Source organism: Pieris rapae, chromosome 1 (assembly GCF_905147795.1).
Source record: "Pieris rapae chromosome 1, ilPieRapa1.1, whole genome shotgun sequence".
NCBI classification, from domain to species: domain Eukaryota; kingdom Metazoa; phylum Arthropoda; class Insecta; order Lepidoptera; family Pieridae; genus Pieris; species Pieris rapae.
Genome location: NC_059509.1, coordinates 6266982 through 6288707, shown reverse-complemented (window position 1 = coordinate 6288707; position 21726 = coordinate 6266982). Strand labels below are relative to the sequence as shown.

Genomic DNA, 21726 nt, shown 5'->3' with positions numbered 1-21726 from the left:
TACATAGTAGTATTATTATAAATAGTCTACCTCTAACTAAGCGATTAGCCTAGCGGTTCCGTTTCCAATTTTTATTAACACCAACATGACGAATTAAAAAAGTCTTAAATCTCCCAGGATCATATGTAGACATGTACCATTACATTTCACTAAACTTTTATAAGCATCTCTTTACGTCTTCTATCTTTTAACTATTAATAGGGAAGCAATCAGTAACGATAAACAACGTTGTAAGTACAGTCAAACCTGGACCTGAGCCCCTTCAAGAGACTGCCATCTCATTTTCTCTTACAGTTTCTAGCATACAGAGTTACAGTAGGGGTATATCTGATGGGCAAATATAACGTAATTATAATAAGCGTTATAATAGACGTTCCTCGAACTATACATATTAACAAAACTGTAACAGCCGCATATTTGGTCATTCGAATACAATCTAAGTTCATAAAAGTATAGAAAATAATAATAGTTGCACATTTCAGGATGAGTCATAAATAACAAAAGTTAAATGCATTGAACTGTCGCTTATAGCGGTATAGGCAAGTAGCAATCTCACTTATAAAGGTTCACGCATGAAAAATGACTACCACTTATACAGAATTCATGTTCTTTACTTTAGTTGTTCATGTAGGTATTAGGAGGGCAAAATTCCGGGGCCTTGTACTATCATTAATAGAGTTTTCTCGCTAACTCAGGACTGTAAGTACATTTCATTAAAACAGAATATTAACCATAGTCTTTATTTACAATGCGCATTACTCGCAAATATGTGCGATTTCACGAGTAAGCACAAAATTATGTTTGCCTTAAAAATAGTAACGTGATATCAACAATTTTTTTGTGAACTTACAAAAAGTGTCCAAATTGACTATTTCGAGGCGTGCCCTGCGGAGGCGGCGGCCGTCAAAGGCTTCATCGTGATCAAAGCGCCGACAGTGAATAGCCGCCGCTTTGATCTTGCCGCACGAAGTGCAAATTATGTTGTAAAGACAGAGAGTGGCGCGCCCGCCAACCGGTACCCTTGTAATTAATTCAATTCAATGTAGCATGCCCCTGGTTCATTCAATCATCATCTTAAACGCCACGAAAACATTGTTTACAGATTTCACTGACCACAGAAAATTTAAGTGCCTAATTATAAGATTCTAAGCGAGTAATTTATTTTTATATTAAAGCAACGTTGCCTGTACGCTGTAACCAGTAGCTCGCGAGTCGAACAGTAACCAAAAAAGTGTAAGTACATTTTATTTTAAATCGCCGACGTCACCCAAGTCAAGACAGTTGCCCAAGCGACTTGAATAAAAGGGAAGAAATACAAATCCATGATTTCCATGAAACTTACAAGAGCAACAAAATTTTGTTGGGGCAATTGATGGCCATTATACACTGGTCGTTTGTAAACAATAACCGGTTCAAAGAGGTACGTTCTCTTTGAGCGTATTTTGCGCGCCGACGGACGCAGCATTGCTTACAAGTTGCCGTTCCGACCGGTGCATAGCCGGCCACACGGAACGAACCGAAGATATCTCGTGAAAGGGCGGACGCGGCGCGGGCTGCGGGAGGATCGAGAATCGAGTGCCGCGTGCGTCGACCCTCGCTTCTTTGATGGTGCCGCGTACGTCGTCGATGCCGCAAAGGTCCGAGGATGCCGCTCGACTCTCCAGTTACCACGCACACCTGCCTATTGCGGCTTACAATCTTTAACGCACTTAATTCGTATTATTATTTAAAATATAAAACCAATTAGCAAACAGCTGGAACTATTTAGTCTCATAACTAATATAAGTGAAATTTGAAATTTATTGAAATGAAATGTATTGGTAATTGTGTGTGTATCTTTCTGATGGCAGCCATAAGATTAGTGCAGGTATAAATAAATTCGAGACGAGCGACAAGAAATCGGAGTCAAGAGTACTCAGAAACGCTATTTCCGACATTCCAAGAAGATGCAACTTGTACGTATTCAAGAGTGACAGACGAAAATACCATACTAAACTGTCTCAAATACATAACAGCTACTTTGTTCTAGGAATAGTATAGCAATGATTCTTAGTTCCTGCAAATGTGTTTTGCTTAGTTCCCCACTTTGGAAATTAAAAATTAATATTTAGCTTAGAATACAGTTTTAGTAAGAATAACAGAGCTGCCTACTTGCCTGCATAAAAATAGCAATGCATCCTAAATTAGTACTAACAATATCATTAAAATTTCATTTCAATATTGTAAACTGTTTCGTAAACTTTTATTCTTAATTAAAAGATTCAAAATGAATTAGGTATAATAGTGATTACATATAAGAATATATTTATTATTTTCTATTTAAGCTTTGGATAAAGTTCGATTCTTTCATTTCAATTTATCGCCACAAACATGGTAAACAAATCAATACCTCTTCAATATCCTCCTATAAATTGGAAATCGACAAATTCTGCGTTCTACGTCGAAATCTCATTTCTTGTGGGACAAATTCTATTAACGGTAAAACCTTTCGTATTTCTCCGAGGTATACCTACTCTGCTATCTTTTCGTTAGGCTGTCATCGAGGAGCGTATTGATCGTTAAAGCCGGAAATTGATGTCTTGAACTTGTAGCCACAATTTGCAAGGAAACTTTCGAGTCGAACCGTGAAGTCGTATAAAAAGTTAGACTTCTACACTAGTTTCATCTGCACTTGCACAACTTCTTAAGTTTTACATCCTTGCAAATTGTACGTATTGTAAAAATGATAACTTCGGCATATGACTAAAAATTTGAAAGATTAAGGGCCTGTTTCACAATGTCTGGATAAGTTCTAAATAAGCTATTTATTACTTATTGGTAGGAGAAACAGTATTTTTGCGTTTTACGACTGTCAGATAGCGCAAAATTCGTAACTTTTATCTTGCTAATAATTGATGTGTTGCATAGCTATTTGGTACTTTATCCATACATTGTGAAACAGGCCCTAAGTATTTTACAAATATACGAATTTATCCTAAAATATATAGGTATATAACCCGAAAACGTATGTTATCTGTTCCTATAAAAATGGTTTCATTGTTTACTTTATAAAAGCTACCCCTGGTGTTACACAGCCAAGCTAAGAACCCGGATCTCTCTATTTGTTCTATTTTTTATTTCTTGACAAGAGCGCCGCTTTGGTATCGCTTTATCTATCAACTTGTGTAAATAAAGCCGAGAATCATTGCTATAGCGTAAATAGAAGAAAGAAATATTATCGAGTTACGTAAACTCCGAAGGAATGATCACCGACACAAGTAAAATAATTAAACAAAACCAGTCATGACCGTGAGGCGTCTAATAAGAATTATAAACTGATCTAATGGAGTAATGTTATGTATGTATGTTATATAAAAGGCCACATTGTGATCGACTCAGCTGTTCTAAAAAAAACTGTCCGATTAGCTATTGTGTAAAGGCTTACTTACAACTTTGTAAACAGAAATGATTTTTCATACACATTGATCTCTTTACTCACTTATTGCATTGGTATGATTATAATAATCACAGTGACAGATAATCATCTGTCACTTTTCTCTTGACGGTATCTGTATTTTTTTAAACATCTAAGATTAATTATAACGTGTCTATAAACGTGGTCAGTAGAATAGCACATTTATTTTGCAAACTTGGTGTACGAAATAGAACTTGAAGACGTCTTAATGGCGCCATAGGGGAAGGGCCCCATCGAAAATAACAATAATTGTATTTACCTAACTTTTCCATGAGGGACGAATCAAGAAAATGCTATTTTGTGGATTGTGTGGACGAATGAGATAAAAAGAGGCGAATATATATAGGCATGTCTTTAAGAGTCTTTTTACCAACTGTAATTGCACTACGGAAGTGTATTTGATCGTTGATACCTATTCAATGCGAAATCGGAGCGCTATTCAACAAGAAAGGTTTCGATTTCCGATCGAACAATACTATCGAATACAAGTTAAAGGGGAATAATCGCACTTTTTATTGGTATTTTGACAGGAGAACGCTGAGAACGGACGAGTTAACATGATTCCGTCGAATATCTCATCCTGCCTTACGTTTATTAGCGCCAAGCAACGCGGGGAGCGTATTCGCGTCCGGTCGAGCTTAATCAATTCTGTCTAAATATTGATCTTTTTTACATTTCCTTCTTATTATAGTCGTACAAAAGAGATTGAGAAGGCAGATTTCCATTGTCGAGTATATTGTAATCAAGGCTGCTTCGAACCCTTTAATGTATATTATAATACGTTGAATAGGGACTTTTAAATACATACTTAAGTAGAATTTTCCACCCCAGTCTATCGTATTGATAAGCTTTGTTAGCTAATGAAGTAAATAATTATCTATATAAAATTAATTAATAAGAAATATAACACGTGACTAAGTGCAATCACAAAATCCCAAAGAATAACGAATAAATACCATATTTTCAGAACCTCTCTTAAACAATTGGGCCACATTTAAAATACTAAATTGACTTAATTAACATACAATTAATATAAATAATAACAATTTGACTAAAGATTTCACCTGCCGTAGCAGGTACAATAGTAAACAATAACTTTCTTATAATTCTGTAGAACAATACTTATTCACATTTTTTAATCTTGTTCAGGGATATTGAAGAAGTTTTAACGTTACAGTCGGTGCATTGTCAAATGAAACGAAGCGAACGATAATGGAATTTCTGAGAACAACCCTTGTGTTGGGGCTCGGCTTGCCGCTTGTGCGAGAGGGTGCAGTGTGCATAGGGTGGGGCTTCGGCCATCCATCACGCCACAGGGGTGCAATTAGACGAAGTATATGTGCTGACACGCCGCGCCGCCGCCGACTTGCATACGCCAACTCAACATCTCTGATTATCCTTGAAATTAATGTCTAGATATGTCATTTTTCTGATGACCTAAGTAGTTAAAGGAATATAACGATGCTTATCTCTTTAAAACTATTTTTTTATGTTAGCTACCCAATGTGGGATAAATATATATACATATTTATTTATCATTACAAGTACTTAAAGTCGGACGCATAAGTTACTTAAACACTTAAGACTACTTAGCAATGTTTTTTTAAATACCTAACTTGTTAGTTAGTCTGTCATTAAATTTTATAGTAGAGTATCATTCTTTAAATAATACATATATGTTTAATTGTATTACAATAATTATTTACCTACTCCTAGAGATTATTTAATCGACGACCCTGAGTCAACTGTTTGTGTATTATCTTTAATCCATATTACATCTGTTAAGGAATTAAAACCGTTACGTAATTGGAACGTTAACATTTTATTTATTATTTTTAATAATAAAAATGACTAATTTATAAATGCCTATACGACGGCAAATGCAAAAGGAAGGTCGTGAGAAATCGAAGCTCAGGCGGATGGATCCGTCAAAGCTGCTACCGTATACTGCTGATTATTGGCCGATAAGGAATAAAAACTTGATTTATGATTAAAATTGGCTACCGTCGCGTTAATGCCCCGTGAAAATAGAGTGATAAATGAGGATCGAGCGAAGTTCGAAACTGTTAAGAGCGTGAAATAAATAATAATTACATACATACTTACTAACAACATGTAGGCTACATTAGATGTAGATAGTAGCCTACATGGAACCAAATTGAGCCTTTGTATTATAATAAAATCAGGTAAAATTATTTCATTATGTGAGGATAAGAAACCCTTCCTAGGCCCAACTAGTTATCAAATTTATTAAAAACCTTAGTTTTTTAAAACTTTTTACTTATAAAAAAGTAAGTAATTTAAAAGTTAAAGGTCCCCTAAAGACCTCGGTAGATGAAAGTGAGTAAACTATTGATTTATTTACCGAGAGTCGGCAAGCATCCGGTCTTGATAGAAATTATTTATTATTTCATTACCATCAGAACAAAGTCAAATGAATCATATTAACTTGACAATACGACGAATTATTGTTGTGGTATGGAATTTGTATTTTTTCTTAACTTTGATCCAAGTTAATATTAAAGAAACGTGTCTATATGGCGTTTGACATTATTTGACAAAACTTTAAAACCATTTATGCTCATACAACCTATATTAATTGTTTGTTTTGATTCTGTTTAGTGTTGCCTTTAAAAATTCAAATGAATCAATCATAATTTCAAGAACCCGCCAAAACGCTTTTCTAGGCAAGATCGAAGATGGCTCATGGCGTCGCTACTGTAGCAAGAACATCCGTAAAGAATATAGAAATTAGAAATGTCAAATTGGTATTGATGGATTCCAAAAAATATCAACAACACAGTTTATGTAGTTGCTTTGTAGTATCTATTATAACTACTTTGTCTGCATAATAGCTATAACTTCAATCATAAGGCGTGATCTGTCAACTGTCAACTGTCAATTTTTGATTATAATTTGTTGTTCTGGATGTGAAAGGATATTTAAAAATTCTCGTCAAGTAGAAACGTGTTGTTTTTAGGTTAAGTTTCTAAAATGGGAAAAATAAGGAAGCGCAGGCCAAATAAAAGCCAAGCTCCAGAAGTTGTTGAATCTATTGAACACGAAATTCCATTAGAGTCAAATGAAAATGCTATTCAGACAATAATAGATCAGTTACAGGTTAGTAAAACACAATTGTTATCAAACTAATTTTTTTACATATATAATTTTGTTTCAATTATATTTACACATTTCAGACTGTTAATGTAGAGGAGAAGTACTGTGGACTTCAGACACTTGCTATGTTGATTGAAAGTCCTGAGAATATTGAGAAAATTATTGAACAAAGTCTTATAAAAATAGTTGCTCCTCTTCTTCTTGACCCTTCTGTCTCTGTGAGAAATGCAGCTGCAGGTTCACTCCGCAACCTATCAGTTTTACAACATGTATGTGAAGCTTTAATGGAGCAAGATGTTATGACACCTCTAGTCTGCTATTTTCATCAGGTAAAATTATGTTGCATTCTATTATAATTATTTTAAACTGCTTTGCTTTGAAACTAAATTTTGTCATGTATTATTGTAACAGTTTACAGAGTCATGGACACCAGAAGTAAACACAAAAACAAAAGATGAAGAAATTGATACATTCATTCAGTGTGTTAATCTCCTGTTAAATTTGTGTGAAAGTTCTGGTAGGTGTTAAAATTTCATTAAATAATTTAAATTCTTCTTAAATTACTTAATTTTTTATTGTTAATTTACAGATATGGCAGTCAAATATTTAACTGAATCACGAATACTGGATATTTTACCAAGGTATTTAGACATAGCCACATTTGGGAGTGATATTGTTATAGCAGTTTTGCAATGCATATTGGTAGTAGTTGAAGACAATAATGTAGCAATGAAAAAAATTCATTCGACAACAGAACAAAGTTTAAAGGGATTTTTGTTATTAGATAGCAATGAACCTCAAATATTACTTATAAAAACACTAGCAGCTGGAATAGTTATAAATATTTGTAATGGGAATATTGCATCATTACCAGTGGATGTTGTTAGCCAAATAATGCAAATACTAGCAAAAACATTGTCAATTGATCATAGAATTGCAAGTAACCAGTTATCAAGCTGTGTTCCTTTACGAAATGGAGCAGGGAAAATTGTCCAGACCAAAGGAAAAGATGCTCTTGTTTTACAAAATCAGATTAAAGCAGTGACATACATGTTAGATGCTCAACAAAGTGCTATTGAAATATTAGCCAATATTTGTTCATGTGAAGGTAAGCTTATACTACCAGTTATCACAGATGTCACATGTTGAGTGTTGTATGTTATTGTCATTAAATTTTCCTTTATACTTTAAATGTTGAGTATGCATGTAGCCTATAGGATGTTTACAAAATCTTCACTATTTACAATAATCCTTTGTTACTTAGTGCCCAAATATCCTTATCAGGCTCAGGTCCTTTTAAAAAACAAGTAATGTTCCTATAATAATTATAAGCTATTTTGGCATTATAGATGATGATGAAATGGAAGGTGATGAATCATCAGAGAGTGAAGAAAACATTGATGATGATATTATTACTAATGGAGAAACACTCCACTCTGAAGACAAATTACCCCCAGAGGTTCTGGAAGCAATGATCTCTCTTGAACTATTTGAGAAAGTTTGGTTGCGGACTCAATTACCAGCGGAAAATGTTTTGTTAATTTTAAAGGAATATGAGGAGTCTTTGCTTGTTTACAAAAAGTAAGGATGCATTTATGTAATAAATAATACAAAAATATTGATCATGCTAATGGCTCACTGTCTGTGTCAATTACTGTCTTCAGTATACTAGTACTATCTATGGTACAGAATGTGAATAATTATTTTTACAATGTTCAAGTTAAGGATGTCCAATTTCATAAATGTAGTAGTGTATTATTTCTTTAAATATATTTATTATTTGGGAAATATATTTATTTTTTTAATAATGTTTTAGAGTCAAGGTAACAACACTCCTATCCTATAATTTTAATTATATTTATAAATTCTGAAAAATATATTAGAATTTTATTATTTCTTTACAGAATTCACAACCTTCAAACTCGAGCATTATTGTGTGTAAATAATATCCTTATGGCTTTACCGATAGACAAACTCGGTGGAGTAAACCGTATATATAGGATATGGGTGGATGCTGGAAAATTGGTATTCAAACAAAACTCAGACAATCTGAATTTAGTTGAGTCAGCCACAGCGGTAATGAGGGCTGCCCTAGATAAAATTAAATTTAGAGAAAATGGCAATATTAATAATGACAGTGGTTTGTTTAGTGATTTGGCTTTGACCGATATTGAGGTAAGATTTTTATTTAAATTAAATAAAAACAATTTATTTTATTTCAATAAAATAATATGTATTTTGCATAGAGGGCAAATACTTCAGCTGTAGTTTCCTTATTTTTTTCTTATTATTTCACTTGCCTTTGTCAAATCTTTGCTAACTAGAAATTTATTCAATTAAAATAGATTGATAATTTCATTACTAAAATATTATAATTATAAATATTTATTAATAATTAATTATTATATTATAATAATTGCTATTTACCTTTACAGATAATGTTAAATGGAATAAAGGACTGCCAAGTCCCAGAAATTAGATCTAACCTTATTCGTATGATTGGTATATTGGCTCTCCTATTAGTAAATAATATAAATGATACAACTACTGCAGTTATATGTACAATAACTGAATTTTTATTGGATCAAGCACATAAGGAGAATGAAGTTTGGGTTCTTGCTGAAGCTATAGACACGCTTGTGGATTTATACTCGGAAGATGAGACAGATGAAATAGCAGTAAAAGTGAAACTTGTTGAGAAATTAGGCATTTTAGGTCCAATATTTAAAAATAAAGTAAGTGAATAAGTATTGTCTATCTTCCCAATACAAATTTCAAATTTGTATTGGGAAGAACAACATTAAGAATGTTCAAAATAAATTTGAACATTCTTAATGTTGTAACTATAAAATAATAAAATACCTTAGCCTGCATGGCTTAGATGTTAGGTGTATAGACATATCCTTGGTTTGATTCTTGGACCAAATAATATTTTGGATTCATTAGTAGAAAAAGCACCCACTGGCCTCAAAATGTGTGTGAAGAAAGTAATATTTTATAAAAAGCAGTTATTCTTGATTACATATAAATATATTTTTCTTTTTCAGTCACGACAGCAGCGAAAGCTCCCAAAGGAATACAAAGTTTTGGTCTCTACAGTTAGTTCTAACCTTCCCAGGTTTATTAAATATAAAAAAGCAAGGATTAGTAGTTTATAGGAATTGCTAAGTAGCATATTATTTATAATGTTCACATTTATACATAAAATTATTTTATACATCTAAAACATATCTTTTTATTTCAAAATCATAATTTATTAAATAACAAACTGTTAAAACCCAACATAATATAAATAGTAATCTATACATCACATTGGTTAAATAGTATCAAAAACACATGTATTAATAAATATATTTTCCAATTAAATAATACATGCTTTGGTTCTAAAAAATGTGATAAAGTCTCAAGAATTATAAGAAGTTAATTATCACAAGGTCTTAATCTACTTTGTATTATGAATTTATGACTTATGTAGGTAACTTGTTCTATAATGAGTTTCAAATATCGTAATTATTTAAAAAAATATTGTCTAATACAAAATGGCGAAAAATTTAACAATGATGTCTTCTCTCTGGAATGATTTTTTTTATATCAACGCGACAATTACAATTACGTAATAGAAATAATCACTATGTATTTTTTTAAATTTATTTTATAACCGTTAACAGACGAATATATACATTGACAAAATTCCAAAGGAACTATTATTTAATAGATACCTTATTATAAACCTCTTGAATTAAAAACTTTTCCTAATAAGGTTATTAATTGTATTGGTCATTAACTAGATATAAATTATTATCATTTTAATTTAAAACGCATTCGTTAATCGGAAATAGATTGGCTTAGAAATTTTATTGAATTAAATTTAAAAAATTTTTATCAAGAAATAAAACTGAGATCTAAACATTACTCATGTAACAAAAATTAAGTTTTTTTTTATATTTATATTTCCATAAATATGTTTATTTACTATTATTTGTTCTGTTTACGTTTCTGGATTATTAATCGGTGAAATAGATCCACCGTAGTGACTTCTTCTAGGCTTTGGTATCGGGTTCGGTGATGACATGTCACTGCGATCGAATTTACGTTTTATGTCAGAAACGGATAGACGTCCATCGTTGATCGATGATAAGTCATCGTCGTTTAACGCTGAATTTAATTTACTGATTTCCCTTTCTAGTTCTCTAGTAGCTTTGTCTATTTCTATAAATTCCTTTTCGGTGCTCGATACGGAATTATCGATACTTTGCTTGCGATCTTCATAAACTTTACAAATGACTTTCTGTGGTTCTTGGTTACTATTTTCGTCAACATTATTATCATTTAAATTGATGTCGTAGATAGCATAACTTCCATCGGTTGTATTTGTTAAGCTCTTGCTCCGTTTGTTGGAAAGATTGTAATCTTCCAAGTTACCTCTTCGCAATCTTACATCATCTTCATTAACGCTAGAGTTTCTTCTATATCTATTAATATTAACTTTTTGAAATGAAACTTTCTTGAGAATGTCATCTTCGGAATCGGAATTATTTACTATGTTTAAATTTTCTGTTATTTTTTCACCTTTCTCTTCTGTCTCCGTTATATGATTATTGGTTAGACTGGTTTGCAGAGAGGGTTCATCTTCTTCTATATAAGCAGCTTTCGGACCAACTTTGCTTTCTGTGTGTAATTGATCTTCATCCTCAACTATTTTAAGTTCAATTTTAAGGTTCAACTCATCTAAATCATCAACAATACCATCGGTTTTCTTATTTTCAGTTTCACTAATGCGCATTTCTGAATCAACCGACGAGTTAATCTGTAATGTTTTAAAACTTATATTGAATCTAACTGTCTACTTAAGTAGTACATAGTTAAATTTAATATTAAAAAGCAATAGCAAAAGGAACATTTTTTTTCTCAGTTTAAATTTTAAGTAAAAATATTAGTAAATATAGGAAACAGGTAATATACCGAATCGTCTGCAGACATCTCGGTAGCTGGCGGCGGTGGCGGAGCGCGGTTCTTCTTTCTTCTAGAAGCGCGAACGGGAGGTATCGGCGGTTCGTCGAAGGGGTTTGTGCTTACTACACTTAACCTGGAACCCATTATCTCACTGCGAGCCATTCGTGGCGTAGCACTGTGAAACAATTTTATGGTAAATATTTATGAATTATAAATGATTAACAGAAAATGTGTTTTGGCGAATAGGGGAATTTTGCTCAAAGATCTAAAGCTGGTAAACTGCAATTGTGATACAAGTTTAATTTTATGTAAAAATATTATTTATATTATTAACAACCTAGGAGAAGTGTTAACATCTTGCTGTGAACTACGAAGACGTTCTTGAAACCGTGAACGTGGCAATGGCGTTATGGAACCCCCATACACATAGCGGTCAGTTCCCGGAGAAGAAATTGTACTTCTGGACATTGAAGAGTCTGAAAATATGACAGAAATAATAAATAGAAGTAAATACGAGTTTTTCATGGCTAAACTTGATTTTTCATTTAGTGTTTTTTGTTTGTTATCTATCGCTGTGTTTATATTTTCGTGCCTATTATTGTATATTTAGTTGTTACACATACTTCATTAAAAAAATCTTATCTCTGAATCAGAAACACTTCTATTTCAATTATTATTATATTTTGTATTGCTTTAAACTTATATTTTTTATATACTTGTTTTTGCGATGTTTCTGCCTTATTGATAAATTAAGAAGTCAGTAAATCAGATAAGTAAATAATGCATGTACCTATATGGATGTTGAAAATAAGATACGACTATAAACCTATGGCAATCTATGATGCTATATAGATTTAGGATAAGGTTCAGCGTAGGTGCGTACGCGCGTTTCTACTAATTTAACATACCTATTATAGTCCTGGAGACTATACGTTTAAATTTAAAAGCCGTGGTTTAAAAAAAATTGTTATTTATACCTTTAAATGTTTTTGTTCAGTCTTATATATATATAATTTTATAAGAAGCATCTTACACTGCATAGCTCTTCTGAAGACGATAGGACTGCTATCTCCATTTAATTGGTTAGTAGGCTTACTTGGTGTAGATATGGGAATAGGTGTTTGCTCACTCTTTTTTCCTTTTTTCATAAATGATCGCAAGGCCCTGAAAAGTCAAAACACTATTTTAATTATAAAAGCGATTTTAATGTATTTCAGGAATGTATATATCAGAACTAATATAACGAGAACTTTTGGTTTTAACCAGGAAATAGGTAAATAAGAATGAAATGGTACAAATTTCATGAAAATGTTTAGAACTGGCCAGTTTGCTAATGAAAACTTTTTTTAAATTTTAACTTTAGAACTCTTTAGTAACCTAATGCAGTATGTTGCATTCATTTGTCATTTGTTTTTGTGATTTGCCGCCAAATCTAAAATTTGTTGCACGTGAAAATGAACCTAACGCGAGAAAATTTTCGTTCAATTATTTATTATGACTTTCGTTGTGGGCCTACTCAACAACAAAGCTATGATAGGCTGCGATTAGCATTTCTTAATGAAGCCCCATCTCGTGCCATTATTGAACATTATAACAAAATTAAGTTGTGGGAGTCGAAGTAGCATCAGCTGTTATATAGGTTAAAACACAAGAAATGTTTGGTAGACTTACTAATTTTTACACTGTCAAAATTAAAAAATAAATCCTAAAGTTATTCAAGCTTATGTTTTTTGTATTTTGTATGTATTACACGTTTTTAATCTCCGTGTAAATCTTAATTTAAATTTAAGCGACCTAAAGGAAATTCGTGGAACAACGGTTACAATAAAATAAATGAAACCTTTTATCCGCAACTGTTTCTTGGTAACAGCAAGTAATACTTCGTAGTAATTAATATGCCTTTCTGGTAACATCTCAACATAATTCAAATACAATGTGGTATTATAAAATGTTCAGGATTTAATGAAAAAATTGCGCTATTATTTGTGCGTCCAATTTTCATTGTTGAGAAAGAAGATCCCACAGTCCGGTGAGCGGATGCCTGTAGGCGTAACTCTGACAAAAGTAATGGAAGTTTAGTGCACTTGATTCCACTTGAGCGGTCACAATTGTGCCGTGACGGATCGGCATTAACGACCGAGAACCCAAAGGTAGCTTTGGGTGCCCTGATAACCCAATACTAGAATAATAGGTCTATTTTTAGCATTTTTATTACTTAAATAAATATTAACAATAATGTCGCAGAAGAATGGTTAATTAAATACTTAAAAGAAATAAAGACAAATTGCAATACACGTTAAAAGCTACATGTTTAACTAAGGACAGATTTTAAAAAGAAGGTATCATATCAAAATATCAAATCGATTTATATCAGAGGTAGATTATAAAAAATATACGCCACAACCTTTATGGTCCTAGAAAGCGCATCTAACACTCGTATATATATATAATAGTTAATTGCAACAGTTAATATTTATTTGAAGGTTAAGAAGCGCTTAAGCAGGTCCACTAGGTGTATAAAAAAATAAGTATAAAATATAATATGTTACTAAAAATTATGTACCTAATACTAATTTGAAAAGAGGACAACAAGACAAGACAATAGATAACAAATAACATAACATTTCGCAATAAGAGTCTGACAATAAGAAATTAGGAAATTCCGTTAATTTATTAAATATTCGAACGCCCTCAGTCGGTTGTGTCCGTGACCAAATTGATTGCGTGTATCAATGCATGATATGTTACAAACAATGAACGTGATTTACCTACTTTTCAATTGATTTCTTCTGGTTTAAAGAATTGAGTAACAACACTAATTAACAAGTCAATTTCCATGCTGTCAGATTAATATGCAGTTGAATTTGTTACTGTTGAACTGAGACGATTTCAAATTATGCTTATAAGGTAAACTAAATCCAAAATAAGTTCTTGCTGTTCAATGATAATTCAACAAAACAAAACTTAAAGTAATAATGATATACTTGTAAATTTTCAAGAAATTTGGTTAGGAAATAGAGATTGTCAGGACCAATGTTTTTTTAATGTTGTTGAGCACTATGGAGGCTTTTGGAGTAACATACATGTATGAGCTGTGAGGGCAGTATCTTTGTTCGCCACTTTTATTTCAGGGACCCAGGATGACAAGAACTTTATTTATAATAGCTGTTCCAAATATATATTCATGTCTTCATGTATAAGCCCGACTGATTTATTCTACATACTTAGTTCAAAGACAATAATAAAAAAAGGATATATTAATAGTAACCAGTGGGGCTACAACTCTAGGTATTGGCCAGACATTTCGGTATGTGTTTTGTGATCATTAATACAGAAGCAGGTAAACGGCCTTCTGTATTTGATGAGTAATTTTTCTTTGCGACGCATTTCTTCACTGTAGAAATGAATGTTAAATAAAAAGAAAAACACAATACAGACAAAATGACATTTTTCTTACGTTCATATACAGACTAACATCTTGCTGTAATGAAGATGAGATAAGCGTGCGAACCTAAATAAACATATAGCAGATGCTTGCAAGGCCGACGTCATAGTCTGAACAATTTAAAATTTCATTTAACGGATTACTACGTGATTATTACATTTGTAACGGGATCGTGTCAAATAAAGTAAAATAATCGAGATTTATATAATAATTTGTAAAATTGCGATAATATAATTGCTAAAAGTAAATTGATAAAACTGTAAAATATGTCGTCCTAGTAACGTATACCTTCCAACTGAGAACATCTCTCTTTCGTTGGGAATATCATCCGGGTATTTTTGAGCTAAAAGACCACAAGAAGTAGGGTGTGCAACTTTTAATTCTATTGAATTAAATAAGACTGCGACAAGTTAACGTGAGAGTGACATTAAATCGAACAAGGTCGTACGATAATACGTGATTTGACCTGTTATTGAAGTTGCTCTTTTATCCTTCAATAACGATAACGGAATAATTACAATAATTATATGCAATTTAAACGAATCGACTATGACGTAAGTTACAGTCTCAAACTCCTGACTCGTGTGAGTTTCTTATTGTAATGTTTAGTTTTAGTTTGAATATGTTGACTCGAACAGTAATTACTTTCTAACTTTCTAAGTTTGTGCATATAGTGATTATTTAATAATCACTAATGCACAAACTTATTTGTTCCATGCTTATAAATACCTAAACATTATGTTAGATTATGTTAAAAACGGGTAATTGCAGCATTCTGTCTGCAAATATTATTTTCTGTTGATTACAAGCCAGTTTGATTTACGACATTCAGAAGTATATAGCTCCCGAGGCTAGGACCTTCCAAATGTAGGCAAATACAGTGATAATGAATGCCTGAAGCAGCTCTAACCAAACAGTGACCCACTTTCCAGTGTTTAGGAATTTACGATGAATCATTAGAGTAAATAATTACTTTAACATCCTTTAAATCTTTTTTAAAGTCATAGCATATTCGTTGGGATTGTTATTCTATAAGGTGATCTTAGACTATTTTTACCAATGTAGTAATTAAGAAGGAAGAATCATGTAAAAAATCAATTGAAATTTGTGCAAAATTTCAAAGACCCGTACGTATATATGCAACTAGCTTTTACGGTGTATTAAATTACGACGTACACATGCAGTTAATATCAATAAACTGCCATTTAGTTTAGTAACAAGATATACCTGAATGAATATGAAGGCCAAAACAGATTATTTATATAAATTTAATTGATGGAAACCTTTTCCGTAAACTGAAACTCCCTCGTATAATCAATAGAACTTGCATGCAATCATTTGCTTCATTTCGTACTCTAAAGTAGAGAGACGGAAAATATCGTAGATTTTTATACGTAGATTTATATGCGGCATAAACAGGCTAAAAAAATATGTTAAGTTCCTGGCTAATGTCAAAAATAAATATTTAGGTAGTATTCGATATTTGTTTACTCGGCAGCGATTTTTTTCGACAATTCTTCGGTAGGTTAACTAAATATTTAATTATATGCACCGATGAAGTACAAAACAACATAAGAATATTTAGTAACGTCTAAGGTGGTTATTTGTAAAATAATGTAACTTGTAATGCGACATACCCGTTTCTGGGTATACGGTTTTGAGAGGTGAAGGACATGATTGATTATGAATCTTACTTCTGCAGGTAACCTTCATAAACAATACTTTTTGATGTTATTGACCATCTTATCTACGAATGGTTTTATTGGGTTTCGGAACACCAGACCTCGAGGTTAAACGCACAAATAAACCAATCCATAGAGTGGTAACATTAATTTATTATATCATATTTAACTTCTCCGAAAAATCTTAAACAAACTTGATTTATATACGTTCATTTATAACGCATTAAGGAACATAAATTGCATATTACATTAAGTACATAATTAAACAAACAGATCCCACAGAAAATAAACCAAATGAAATCTTTGGATATTTGCCAAGACACGTTCAGGAACAACCATATCCATTTCCGTTTGTTGCGTTGCTAAGTCAGTTTTTAACCCTAAGAGGATCTTGGAAAAATACGTATATTTCTCTAATGCATAAAGATGCTAGACTATCTAGACTAATTCTTTATCCGAGGTAGCTGCCAGCTCTTCGGACTTCGTCTCCTGTGATGTAACGACTAACCTTGTGTCCTTTAGGCAAGGTCCAAGTGTTTCTTCGGAACCTTGCCTACAGGGACTCCGTATAATAATAATATAAAATAAAAATTAAAATATTTATTTATGATATTTTAAGTATTTATTTTTTGTTATGTTAATGGAAAGTAGAGATCGATGAGTATAAAGTTATTATAATTATTTTTCTTTAAATTAATAATATATTATATATGTTTGATTTATGTAGTGGCGAGTGGACACTACATAAATCAAATATGTATTGAATACATTTTTTTTAATCGACAAGTAATGATTTACCTAAAAGTAGTTACTTCTACTGTAATACAGTATTAAGGAAAATAACTAAGGTAACAGATGTTACAATAACGATCAAGAAGCTAAAGTGGAAATGGGTGGGACACATCGCAAGAGGTACAGAAAAGTGGAGCAAAAAACTGCTTAACTGGTGCCCAAGGCACAGCAAACGCAAAAGAGGGAGACAGCAGAGAAGGTGGATTGACCACATTAAAGAAACGGCAGGTGGTACATGGCAGAGAGTGGCACAGTGCAGAGAGGAATGGCGGGATTTGGAGGAGGCCTTTGCCAAAAAAGGGCACACAGATGCACCAGAATTGGATTAAAATGGAAATTTGTTTATATGTATATAAAATATATAATGTAAAATGTATCTGAATAAAGGCTATTATTATTATTATTAGTTACTTCTACTGAGGTATTAAGGTTTGTGAGAAGAAATTGAATACTGAGGGTATGAAACTCATACTTTATATGCATGTATTATTTAGTCATGCACTACCGGGCCCACCTTGGTATAGTATTTAAAATTATATTTATTGGGTCCTTAACCCTGGCCCTCTTGAACAGTGACTTTGAAATACATTTATATGTTGAATATGTAATTTGCGATATCGTGGTACTCCTTTGTTTGCAAAGGCTAATAAAATGACATCAACTCTATAAATATCGTAACTTCAAGACGTGTGTATGTATATTTAAAAGTTACATGTACATACTTGAACAAAATATCTTGTTTGTCATGCAAGCGTGGTGCATTATTCAAAAGAAATAATTGTTAAGCCTTGATAAGGCAAGGCACGAAAAGTTATAAGTAACTAGTATGGTAAATAAACAATTTGTTTAGCAGATATATTTGACAAACGTCTAAAAAATGAGAACATAATTAAGTGTTTCTATATTCTGTCTCCGTTAATACAGTGATCCTATTGCCTGTTGATTTATTTGCAGCTCATTTGCTATAATGAGATTTATTAGAGTGTGACACAATTTCGCAACACATGACTCATTATTTATTCCCTATATTATCTGTGATTCCATAAGTTGATATTTTAATTCTTCTTAAAAGATAGTGGGCAAGGCAAATAATAAAACATAGAGAATTTCAACAACGTCTTAAAATTATTCATTAATCAAGGTTGTCCATAAAACAAATTTAAGATGACGCATACTGCAGTTATTAATAACCGGACACATTACAGTGTACAAACATTAAACCTTTGAACAATGCTGACTTAACCAATGTTACCTTCGTGCGGTCAAATGTAGAGTGAACCGCACACATTTTGCCTTTCCGACTTCTGGTTGATGTAATTGTTATTCAAACATTTGTATTACGTTACTTTTGAGATATCATATACCGGAATTATATTCCGAACTTCAATATTCCTTAATAAAATCTTCAGGGAAACTTACCAAGAATTTTTCAACTCCTTAATCCCCGTGAAATTAATGCTATTAGATCTCTTTCGCCCTATTGTCCAGAACCTTATTTTATTGTGGTTATCGTCTTCTCGGAAGGGATTCAGGTGCTCCGGATAATCGTGGATAGATATAGTCTTTCTGGAAGCCATGGTCGTCATTTTACCACTTTAATTTTACATAATGGTTACACAGAACAGGCGTCGACCAATTGGTTTTATCTTATATCACTGGTTAGTTATCACACACTGATAGCAAGCTGTTATCACTTTGAGATAATTGCGTTTGTTTTCCGCGGCGGAAAATAAGTCCGCGCTCCTCGCACGTTCGGAGGCACACTACTTGTAGTTGATACTTCGAAGTAGTTTGCACTAACTCTGAGCCGCGCAACTATCCTCAGTCACACTTTACAACATTATTAACACAGCAAAGAGAAATAGATAGTTTTATTAACAATTTTTTGAGCGATCTCATAATTATTAAACGATATACACATGCGCTCGACAATGCATCGGTATATGAACTGTTAAAATAATACATTTATTCGTATATAAAACATCTAAATTAATTACTGTTTTAGAGCCACGGAATATTAATATGATTATTAATAACATTATTTCTTGTTGCTTGGCTATTAGTTCTTAATTATGTTCGGGAGAAATTAGGTTAGACGATAGAAAATTGTAAACACCACGTTGTTCAAGTTTTTCCTGACGTCAGCGTTGAATCGTCACCTTTCAAGAGCCAAAGGTCGCGTTAGAATGCTCACAAGAAACAATTTGTACAATGGAAAAATCTTAAATATAAATATGTACTTTTTAAAATACTGGTACATATTCTATATTTATAGAACCTATAGCTTATGTCTGTTCGAAAATCATCTAAAGATCAGCACGTCTTAAAATGTATTGGAATCCTAAAAAATCATTATTATGTTAACAATGCGTATCACATCCTGAGCATACATTTGTTTGTATGATGCCACTCTTTGATGACACAAATCTATTTAAAACGATCACGCTATACTAAATGTTTTACTGATGTATATATACACATAAGTCAAATTAATTTACGAGCCTTGAGCAGTGATTCTTATCAACTGAGTTCTATTTTAGAATATATATTGTTCCTGAATGTGAAAAGTCCAAGTCGAAAGTGGTATATGACCTTAGCTTGAAACCTTTATATTTTAATAGTACCAAAATATGCTATAAGTACCGTATGTTTGCTAAAATCTTTATCAAATCTACTAGTTTTTATTCTTGACATAGGATCGTAAAATCAAAAGGTATAGTTAGAAGAGCTATATTTGAAAGGATTGGGGACAAATGAAAACTGGGGATAAACTGAATATGTGAAAGTTATTATTATCGCAAGATAAACATCTGAGTCAGTCTTTGTTTTTGTTCTGTTGTTCATTTAATTAGCGTCAAAGACATTGTTCTGTAGCGTATTCATTATGACGTTGGACGCTATGGAAAAATGCATTGTAGAGTAACCATAAAAACAAATATTGAAGAAATCAATAAATAAACAGACTGTTCACTGACCTCTGTCAATTTAACAAGGCGACAATTTATGCCTTTATATTACTTAAGTCACTTGTATTGAGTGATTTTACACACAGATTGCCTGTCATGTTTTGAATAGGTTAGATACTTCAGGACCATCTGCAAAATACCCTTCAGAGAAGGAGCAATACAAAAAATCGTATAATCATTCATATTTAGACCCTGTACTTCTTATCATTCTCCATCTTACCTTCGTTGCTAAATTAGTAAAGAACGTAAAACCCATTGCCAGGTCAGATGCCATTTCATTCAAATAATCATTGTTACGAGTAGGTAGAAGTTTACCGGTATGTGTCAGCCTTATCACTCCTCATCATTACAGGTCTTCCAATACTACTTTACTACTCGAATTGACTATTGATTATCTTATTCAGCTTCCTTCGTGACCCTTTTTTAGATTTTCCAAATCTGTAGTAACAAAAGATTACACCCAATCATTGTCTTAAGTAAAATAAATCTGGAAGAGATCGCTTGTTATCGATAAGGCCGCCCGTTGCATCCCTTGTAATTTTTATGTATTGTGTTATTTGTGTTTCTTTGCAACGAAGTGTGAATAAATAAAATAAATCTTAAATAGAAGTAACGAGATTGTTGACGAATCACTATCACGTTGTTTTGTAATAATACAAATAAAACTAATGGAAACATAGCCAAAAAGTTAATTTAAATAAACGTTTTATTTCAAATAAATGCGATCTGCTACTCGTGTGAATAAAATACAGTTTTCATATTCGCTCTTGCGATGCACTGTTAATTGCTCTAGATATCGCAAATTCATTGACTGGGTCGCTCGGTAATTAATCGTTATCAATATTGGAATATCTACGTATAATTGTTGACTAAGTACTTATATAAAGTGTTTTAACATCGTATTGTACCCTTGTCAAATAGTTTGTAGCTTTATTACTTAAATAATTTATAACAACAGTTCCGAATAATTTTTTTTATTTAGAATTGTACGCCTAACTAAAAATCACATTTTAACTTATAGGCTTGTTATTATTATGCATTGTATTAATCATTTAATGAATAAGGGGAAATATGAAATACAATTTATTAGCTTCGTAGGTATTTTTATTATTACCAAGTAATTACTAATGTAATCACTAGTTGTAACTAATAAAGTTGCAACCAATTTAAAAATATATTTAATGTAATTATTTACTCATTAATTTAACTAACCTTGTCTTAATTCAGCTTTTGTTAAATAATTAAGATTTGGCTGGTATAATATTCTGCCAATATGAAACACGTTACAATATATATTCTGTCTAGGCTATGCAAATA

General features: G+C 32.1%; 2 protein-coding genes across 2 annotated transcripts; one reads left to right on the top strand and one right to left on the bottom strand.

The window, feature by feature from the left end:
• The first annotated feature begins 6383 nt into the window (after nucleotides 1–6383).
• LOC110995813 (HEAT repeat-containing protein 3) lies at nucleotides 6384–9791 on the top strand. Its single transcript, XM_022263158.2, has 8 exons — nucleotides 6384–6574; nucleotides 6652–6900; nucleotides 6983–7088; nucleotides 7161–7679; nucleotides 7921–8152; nucleotides 8476–8746; nucleotides 9007–9306; nucleotides 9619–9791. Exons 1-8 carry the CDS (start codon nucleotides 6449–6451, stop codon nucleotides 9727–9729), a joined length of 1914 nt encoding a protein of 637 aa, XP_022118850.1. The 5' UTR covers nucleotides 6384–6448; the 3' UTR covers nucleotides 9730–9791.
• LOC110995803 lies at nucleotides 9117–19366 on the bottom strand. Its single transcript, XM_022263142.2, has 5 exons — nucleotides 18863–19366; nucleotides 12558–12688; nucleotides 11862–12000; nucleotides 11534–11699; nucleotides 9117–11378 (listed from the first exon to the last, which is right to left on the bottom strand). The coding sequence occupies exons 1-5, from the start codon at nucleotides 19027–19029 to the stop codon at nucleotides 10560–10562; spliced, it is 1422 nt and encodes a 473-aa protein (XP_022118834.2). The 5' UTR covers nucleotides 19030–19366; the 3' UTR covers nucleotides 9117–10559.
• Between the last annotated feature and the right edge of the window lie 2360 nt (nucleotides 19367–21726).